A 9,655-nucleotide genomic window follows, 5' to 3' on the forward strand; every position below is an offset into this window, starting at 1 on the left:
CAGAGCTCATGCTTCAAATAAATAGGGGTTTCAAGCCAGAGGGAGGACGGCGGGTGTGCTCTAGGGAGAGGCAGAAAAGCGTGAACAAGGCACGGAGGCAAGAAGGACTTCACCTAGCAAACACCTTGATTCTCTTAGTCAACTGCAACTATATCTACATGGTCCCTTCTGTCTCCACGTGTCCCTGACTGCTTGTTCTGGTTCCTTCCAGGTGCAGCGGTGGGGGCCACACATTTTGAGTGGCTCTAATTCTGCCACCTTGACTTTTCTTTGGAGTTGGAGTCTCCCTCTGTCGCCCAGACTGGAGTGCAGTGGCCGCTCCCGGCCACCGCAGCCTCTACCTGCTGGGCTCCGGCGATCCTTCCGCCTCAGCCTTCTAAGGAACCGGAACTACAGATGTGCACCACCACGCCCGGCTAATTTTTTTGATTTATCATAGAGATGAGGTCTTGCCAAGTTGCCCGGGCAGGTCTCGAACCCGTGGGCTCAGGCCATCCACTCACCTCGGCCTCCCAAAGCGCAGGATGACAGGCTGAGTCACCGAGCCCAGCCCACCTTGACTTTCAATGATTAAAAGATGTTCCAACCTGCCTCTGCCCACACCTTGTTTTTCTCATCTCCCCAAAGCCTGCCTGGCACGGATGGGTGTGGCTGGGGGGGTGGCATAAACATCTTCCTTTTCCTAATTAACACCTACTCATCTTTCCGTCTCCACATTGAAATGTCACTCCCTGGGGACGCCTTTCCTATTTCCCCGGGATGGGTTAAGTCCTTTGTCAGAGACTCGCAGCGTTCAGTGCGTCCTGTCGGTGGGGCTTTCCGTTCCACGAGAGCAGAGGCCATCTGACCTGCTCGCTACCTGGCGCACCACAGGAACTTGGAGCCGTGAGCTTGAAGGGGAGTGGGGGTGCTAATTAGTGGCAGAGTTTTGGGGAGAACCAGGCCCATCCTTTACCCTACTCTAAGCCCTTGTTGCTTTCTCCATCATGGTCCCTGACCCAAACTCAGAAACCCTCCTTAGGTCAGACGTTGCCTAGAGAAACCTCGCTGTGCTCTACCAGGCCTTTTTCTTTTAACAGGAGTCTGGCTGGTCTTTCACAAACTTCACCTTCTGAAAGGCGAACTTCCCCCTCCAGTAAGTTGTCCAAGGTCACCCTAAGTCAAACGGCAAAGACAGAAATAAAATCCAGATCAGCCGGCTCCCAAGCTGGTGCTTGATCTTCTTCTTAAAGGAGTGAAGTGAAAGAAATGGGCTTGCATGCCGCTTCTCTGACAGTGTTCATCAAATGCGGACTTCGGATGCCTACAGCTTCTGCATGCCGTCTAGGAGACATTAACGCATAACGAGCCCTTCAGGAAAAGGTATTTCTATCAAAGAACAGAAAAATGCAAGGTGTGCAGTCTGGATGTATAATTAATACTGCAAAAAATGATGTGAATTAAATTCTGGATTGTGGCTCTCCTTTAAGCGATTAACCAAAGTGAAGTCAGCATAAGCCACAGAGCCAGTAGCATCAGCTTACTGTGTATGACCTCTCGGTAGAGGGCACAGCAAAGCTAAGAAGCTGCAGAAATCACAAATGTCTTTGGCATTAAACCTATGTTCCAATCTCACAAGAAGCCACTTAAAAATGAGTAAGACCAGTGCTGAATTCTAGCTACACGGCCACACAGTGAGAGAGTTCATAAAAGCCAAGTTCTTAGCCTGCAGTGCTGAAAAATAAAAGCCTAGCAATTAAAGCTGAGAAAATGGATTACATAATCTTACAGCAGGAGACTTGGCTCTACTGTGGTGAGGAATTTACTCCTGGGATGTGAGGAATACCTGAGACATCCTTGTACCTGGGAAGGAACAAGCACAGCTCAGTATAGGAAGGGGTCAGAAAGAAAGAGAGAGACTATGTGAGTTCTCAAATCCCCTTCCATCCTGGAGTTGCCGAAAACATGAGAAGTAAGCTACCTTCCCAAGAAGGTGAAGGGTGAAAGAGGAACTCTGAACTCTCCTAGATATTTAGGGCTCACCTCTCCCTGTATACATTACTCACACAAACCAGGCAGCCCCCAAATAATCCCATACTTCGTATTTCTTTGAAATGCTCATTACTTCCATCTGTGTTGCTCTAAGCAACATCACGAAAGTATTCGTAGGGAAGTGTGGCTGGCCATCTCAAATCACCAAAGCTCTTCCTGCATACAGTGCAAAGAAATCAAAATAAATCACTTTGCTAAAGTTTCTTATCAAAAATAATTTTGACAAGGAGTTTTTCTTTTCCTTGTGATTTTTTCATTACCTTTTATTTCTCTCTTATAAGTGCAGAATATATAACTGCATCTAGAAACTGACTGTTTTAAGCAAAAGAAAATACTCAAAAATAAATTGAAAAAATCCTCTCCCAAGGAGACAGAAAAAGCACAACTAGGGCCACTACGAGATGGTTTCTCGTGCTAATCCTGGCAACCTGGGAGGTGACCACAAATACCTGAATGACCTAGGAACAAAATGTGCAAGGATGTCAACGTCTACATCATCCATCAAAGCTCAACTGGATTTTTATCACGAGTCTTAATAATTAGTCTGACGTTTAGGCAGGCTGGGACATCACTGGCGTGAATGGAGAAGCTGTCTTGCTTCTGCAGGCAAGCCCAGTCGTTTGGCCCCCCATTTCTCTCAGTTCTAAAATTAGGACAGCCTTGGATACCTTCTTTTTTGGTTGACAGAAGCTTAAAGGTCAAATGGAAAGTTTAACTTACTTCCATGGGAATGACTGTAGAGATGGTGGGAGTGGCCAAAGGCTGGATGGACTCTAAGAACCATGCTCCTCGCTTCTCTGGTGACCAGAGTCATTCCCAAGCCAGGGAGCACACCCAGAGTGCACGACGCCACAGACGCCAGGCCTGCGCGGTGATTTTTCAGCAGCAGACAGCAAATGATTTCCCCACGAGTTATCTGATTAGCTGCTGCTCATGGCGATCCGACCCAAGAGCAAGAGATTCTCCCATCTGCAAGTGTGGCACGGCAGAGTCACAGGCAACAGACTCCTCCAGGGTGTGAGGTCTAGATCATGTGAAGTAGAGAGGAGACACAAAGATAACACACAAACACGTGGTGTACGCAGAAAACCAAGAACTGCTGAGAAAAGCTTTAATCAGCAAATGTAAAAACAATATATTTATATGTCAAAAATGGCTCCAAATTCCTTGTCATCATCATCAACAGTCTACAAATGAAATGATGCACTAATACAAAAACCTTCCTGTTCATAACTAAAAGACTTATGAAATGTTTTTATAAATACATATTTTTTTTAACCCTGAGGCTAACATCACCAAAGTGAAAAAGAAAAGTCACTATTAGCTGGAACTTATTCAATACAGAGTTTTAAAAGTCATTTATCATTATCCAGGAATGATTTCTATTCATTCTCTTCACCCACACTATGTGATGACAGCAGGAAAAAGTGGCAAGTGACTGTGTCCAGTCTCATAACATACTGGTTATAATATGATTCTCAAACCAAAACAAAGACATAAAAGTTTAACATCCATTAACTCTACAGCATCACATTTTAAAATATGTATCAAAATCATTCATTCTTATAAAAGAAGAATTGGCAGTACATTCTCAAACAAAAGTAACAGTACAGTACTTTCTTACAATGACTACTGCAGTGTACTTTACATATTTCATATAAACCAACTAGCAAGTTGAGAGTTCATATAGACGGCCTTGAAAATACTTAACTCTGGACTATCAGTCACCTTGAGATAAGATCTGCATGTGTCTAAAAGAAAAATATCTCTGAAATGCTACAATAGTTATTCCATTCAAGTGCTGAGAGAGGTATGCCTGTTAAAGTGGAAACAAGACAACTGTGTTGAAGAGGGAACTACTGTAACTTTTTTGGGACGTAAATAACAAATAAATAGAACAAAAAGGATCTTCAAAATCTGAATTCCGAATGTCTCTAATATTGTTTTTTGTGAACAAGTTGGGAGGCATGGTGTGCTACTTCTTACGAGGTAGCCTCAACTTTGCCTCCGATTATTTCCATGATAATCTCTGCATTTTTTAGAAATGTGCTCTTTCAAAATATTCTCAGTACTTTATCTAAACCCGCAGTTAGACTGCTTATCCTATCTAGGTCAGGAAAAAGTAGTGGACATGCAGTTTCCTGTGAACGCCTTTCTTTCTTCCCAGCACAATTGCATGTGTGGCTGTAATGGAAATCTGGGTATATATGGCACTTGAAGAATTACCATCCCTAATCCTATTCTACACTCTTATTTCTGGATGCCTTCCCAATTCAAATGACTTAAGTAAACAATATAGGCATGGACACTTATTGGAATTTTTTTTTTTTTTTTGAGAAGTTAAATTGTGTTCACTAACTCTCATCCAAAACTGGGTGAAAATAATGGCGAGGAAATTCAGTATTAGAGTTAGAGAAAGGTTTTCTGGGCAAGACTTGGTACATGAGCTCTCTTTCATGGGTAGAATCATGGAAAAAGCTACGTTGGAAAGACTTAACAATCACATGGGCAATTCCCCAGCTGGTACTTGAACTCCTGACATGCCTATCAAGTTGTCTTATCTCTGCTGGAATAACTTTAGGGGCAGGGAGCTGTTCCCACACTACTCATTCCTCCTTATAACAGAAAAGCAAAACAGATTGAACAGGTGCACAAACTTCTATTAAACATGATAATGAATCCCATCTAACTTTTCTAGAGAGTTAGTAGATTGTCAATAGCTACTCCAAAGGGTTAACAAGATTTGTCCCAAGAATCTCATGCTTTCTGCAATGTTTCAAGATGGGAGACATAGCTTCAACACGTGAATTTTAGAATCATTGTTGAATAGCTGTATGTGTTGTAGGGGTGACGGTAAAAACATCTTAGAAGTAATGATCATTGTAGGAACTCCAAAACGAAGGCAAAATAAGTGTTTTGAATAAGTGAAAGTTTCACTTTGAAGATGCGATAAACACCTTGCACAGCAAGTCATGGTGCAAGAATCCAAGTGCCGGTGAGGTACAGGCTAATTATAGTCGGCAGCAACTGACAGTTCAAATGTAGGAGAATGACAGGAGCAACTCTGAGGCTGCAGTCTGCTAATCCTAAGGCAGCTGGAAGCAGGACACTCTTACCTTGACTTTCTCCTTCTGGCTTGTCTGACAGCACCGCAAAGAACTGTCTTGCTTCTGGTTTTTTCCAGGGAACTCTAACTATTCTGAAGGGTTTCAAATCTCTCTTCAGAAGATGAATGAAGCAACATGTTAACTGGCGGATGACACTATTATCAGAATTCAATTTATAAAGGATCAATCCTCCTAAGGGACACATTTATGCCTATACTTTATTTTTTGAGCGTTTATATGAATACGTTTATTTGAATGAAAATCATTATCCTGATAACACACATGTAAACTTTAAAGATTCTGAACAACCACATTAATTGACATTCAGCTGATTCCATTTGGAATGGTGTCTTTCACCCCTTGTGTTAAAATGACAATGGTGATCAATTTTTAACAAACAGGACTACGAGAAATGAGCAAAAACAAAACAACAGAAAAACCAGCCTTAAAGTCAGTGTGTCTTTTTATAGGGAGGCCACTTTCTCCTCATATCTGTTTTAACAGCATGAGATCATCAACATTTAGTGGCTAGGTGACTAGTGAACAAACCCTCCTGCAAAAGAGAGTAAAACCTCCTCGATCACTGAGATTTGGACGTGCAATCAACAAAAGTCTATCAAGTACTCAGGATAGATTTGGTTGGCATCAAAAACCACAAAGATCTTTGGGTTCCAGGTATCATCCACACAGCTGTCGTATAAATTCACATAGCTCCCGTCTTTGGAAGGAGGTCGCATGTATTTGGAGTCTCCATTTATGTAATCTCCAATTAGCACTCGAGCAAGAAACATAGATTTATACGTTCTAAATAGATGCCGCTGTTGCAAGCTGACACCGTGAATTTGGAATGTGTTTCCATGCTTTATGTCATCTTTGCAGAAGCGACTGGAGTAAGCAGCATCTCTAGCAAAATAGGTTCCTTAAACAAAGAGGACCAAGAAAAGCCAAGATTACTCCTAAGAATATATGAAAAACAAGCACAAACATTCTATCAGGAGAAAAGATGCGTGGAGCTCTTTACCAAAAATAGATGTGGAATTTCCTCATCCTCATCTGTAGATCTTTAGGAAGAAAACAGAAATCCATCTGTTTTGGACAGCTGTGGTGCAGACTGCCACAGGAATAGGTTTGTTGGCATAGGCCAGCCCTTACCATGGACACCATCCCCTACCCTGCCAAAGTGCAACTACCAGAGTTCTGTTTTTAAGAGAAATCTTGCAGACAAACCCAACCAAGAAAATAGCTTAAAACGGTTCTGTATCTAAAAGTGGGGCAGGACCTGGGATGGTCTGCTTGGCCCTCCTTCCTGTTTCTCTTTCCTTCTGCCACTCCCTCGCCCTGCTCCCAAGTCCAGGATCCAGCAAAGCTCTGGCGGTTACGACAGAAGTGACTGGCCTGCGGAGACTCTTTCAAACCCCAAGAAACCATATATCTACGGTACAGGGTAACAAATTCTGTAACATTTCTGGAAATAACAGAACCCCAGACGCAGGGAGAGATTTCTGGGAGATTACAACGCTATACGTATCTGAGCATTCCAAAAGAACAAATTCACTGGCTCATTGCCTACCTATGGAAACTCAATAAAACGGTGACTTTCCTAAAATGGAAGACAAGAGAGATTGGCATCATTAAGGGAATACTTACTCTAAACAATTTTGGAAATGAATTGCAAAGTCTCATGTTCACCCAATATTGATGAGAGATATGCAACACTTTCTGACCTCCTTACAGTTAAATAAATGGAACGGCCTTTTCAGTAGTTACTTTAAAAATTAATTTACCTCTTCAAAATGTAGCATATCCTGATCCTAAGTGGCGTCAGTTCTCTTGCTGTCAAGGTACAAAGTAAGGACCCAAAAAATAAATGTCTGTCCCTTACCTTTTCGTGTCACCTCTCTCCCTAATTTGCTTGAGTAGTGGGCATAAGTGAGAAAATCTGGACTTTCACAATATTAGAAGGAAGGTGAAGCTTTCTCCTACTAGTCCTTACTGCTCATTAATATTCTTTTATTTATTTATTTATTTGTATTTTTTTGAGTTGGAGTCTCACTCTGTCGCCCAGACTGGAGTGCAGTGGCCGCTCCCGGCCACCGCAGCCTCAACCCGCTGGGATCCGGCGATCCTTCCGCCTCAGCCTTCCAAGTAGCAGGAATTACAGGCATGTGCTACCACGCCCGGCTGATTTTTTGATTTATTGTAGAGATGAGGTCTCGCTGCCCAGGCGGGTCTCGAACCCGCGGGCTCAGGCAATCCACTTACCTCAGCCTCCCAAGGGCGCGGGATTACAGGCTGAGCCACCAAGCCCGGCTAATTATTTATTTTTTGAGTCGGAGTCTCACTCTGTCAGTCAGGCTGGAGTGCAGTGGCGCACGCTCACGGCCACCACAGCCTCGACCTGCTGGGCTCTGGCGATCCTTCTGCCTCAGCCTTCCAACCACAGGCGAGCACCACCACATCCAGCTAGTTTTATTTATTTGTTTATTTATTGTAGAGACAAGGCCTCGCCAAGTTGCCCAGGTGGGTCTCAAAACCCTGGGCTCAGGCAATCCTATCGCCTCCACCTCCCAAAGTGCTGGGATTACAGGCAAAAGCCACCATGCCTAGCTCATTAATATCCTTACCTATCACTTTCTAAAAAACAAAATAAAAACACTAGTATCTACACCAGAGCACATTGTAATTATAATTGTTTTATCATTTTCTATATATTTGCAATAAAGCAGTTTAGTGTACAGGCTTATTCATGAAAAAGACTTACATATGAAAATTAAACATATTACAAAAACTGACTAATATGGACACAATGCCCCATCTGGATGCTTGGGACTTGGGGAGCTATTTCATTTGGAAGAGGCATAACTGTCTTGCTTCCATCTTGTACAAGTAAAAAGTAACTTTCCTATGGTTCAGAAACACTTAGGGTGTGCCTGGAATTAGTATAGTCACTTTTAACTTCATGACTACCAAACCCCTGCATTACAAAACAATCAATGAACTCTAAAGAGAGAAAACTTCCTCCTCAGACTCAAACTGAATCTGGAATTCTGATAATTACCTTTTCCAAAGAGAGCACCGTGTATACCATTTATTCTCCAATCAAAGTTATGAATGCAAATTGCTTCCACAAATTCACTGCTGGTACCATGAAACAGCATTTGTTCATTAATCTGAGGCACACCTCTTTTTTTCTTGAGCTGGGCTTTTTTCCTAAAAAACACAATACATATAGATACAAAAGCACACACAGAAATATATGTTAAGTGGTATCTCTTAATCTTAATAACAAAAGTTCAATAGAAAGAATGAAACAGAAAATACTTTTAATATAAAATCATAAGTGAACAAAGCAGGTCTGGAAAAGAAATAATTTCAAATATTCTTTGACACAAAATTTTCATTTCATAAAAAATTATTAGTTAACATTGAGACTTAAGGCTAACAATTACACCCAAAACTATGTCCCATCATACTAAAGGCAATTGATTGTCTAAACCAGCTAAGCTTTACAGATGCCCCCAAACAAGACTGCAAATAATGAAACAATACGAAGTTCACAGAGTCGTTTAGACAGTGAATTTCTTGAGCAGGGACTGCCTTCAAAAAGTTACATCTGATTGGTAGGCACACGGCGGTCTTTAAACTATTTGCTGCATTTCGGTTTTGAAATATTCCATAAAAAGATGTTTTAAAAATTAAAAAGAATCCCCTTTCATCTGTGATAGCTATCTCTTTAATGTCTGCTCCAATCTATCCAGTGTCAAGTACTCACTGCTCTGCAAGACAGTACAATTTATTTGGATGAACTGTAGTTGTTACAAAGCACATCCATTCAAAACCAAACCCAAATCTGCCTTCTGCTACTTCTACTGATTGGTCTTAGCTAGTCTCCTCTGAACACAGAACAATTCAAATCGCTCTTATACAAACAACTCCACAAATATCCAAAACTAACCGTGAGCACCTCCTCAGGCTTTCTTCTCTAGGTTAAATACACACCGTTCCCTCAAGGCTCCTTCCAGGCCTTTCTCCAGCCCAGTGGTCTTTAGTTAACAAGAATCTGCTACATACCTTCTGGTTTATAAATGCTGGTAAGAAACAGAAACAGACTCCGGATATTATAAGAGATCACTGGCTCTACCGGCACCACTGAACTCACCTCGGCAGCAGGGGAAGCAAACTGTTTCCCTAAGTGTGCAGCAAAAACTCCAGGATGTTTTCAAACTAGACTTCTCTTAACTTGCTATATTTGTACAACTGATTTATAAACCAAATGCAATAGATATATTTCAGTGAAGCTCTACTTGATAGTAATTTTTAAAGTAAAAATTAAATAATACAAAGCGAAAGATCTGTAGCTCAGACAGACTTTATAAACAACACGCAGCTTATATGTGGCGCTTAGTATGTGGCGGAATGGATACTTGCACTTGAATGGTGATAGGAATGGATACTTGGATTTAAATGGTGATACACACACACACACACACACACACACACACACACACACACACACA

General features: G+C 41.8%; 1 protein-coding gene across 2 annotated transcripts in view; it reads right to left on the minus strand.

The window, feature by feature from the left end:
* Window positions 1-5,586: 5,586 nt before the first annotated feature.
* The window catches only part of PARP11 (poly(ADP-ribose) polymerase family member 11), a 35,990-nt gene continuing 31,921 nt past the window's right edge, over window positions 5,587-9,655 (minus strand). For both annotated transcript variants that reach the window (XM_008065183.2, XM_008065182.2), the window contains 2 exons: window positions 8,197-8,348; window positions 5,587-6,057 (listed from right to left, as the gene is read on the minus strand). In XM_008065183.2, coding sequence (XP_008063374.1) covers window positions 5,741-6,057; window positions 8,197-8,348 — 469 coding nt within the window. In that variant the 3' untranslated portion in view covers window positions 5,587-5,740. The remainder of the gene's footprint in view (window positions 6,058-8,196; window positions 8,349-9,655) is intronic.

This window comes from Carlito syrichta, unplaced genomic scaffold (assembly GCF_000164805.1).
Source record: "Carlito syrichta isolate Samal-C Ts95f unplaced genomic scaffold, Tarsius_syrichta-2.0.1 Scaffold308185, whole genome shotgun sequence".
In the NCBI taxonomy this organism is placed as follows: Eukaryota; Metazoa; Chordata; class Mammalia; order Primates; family Tarsiidae; genus Carlito; species Carlito syrichta.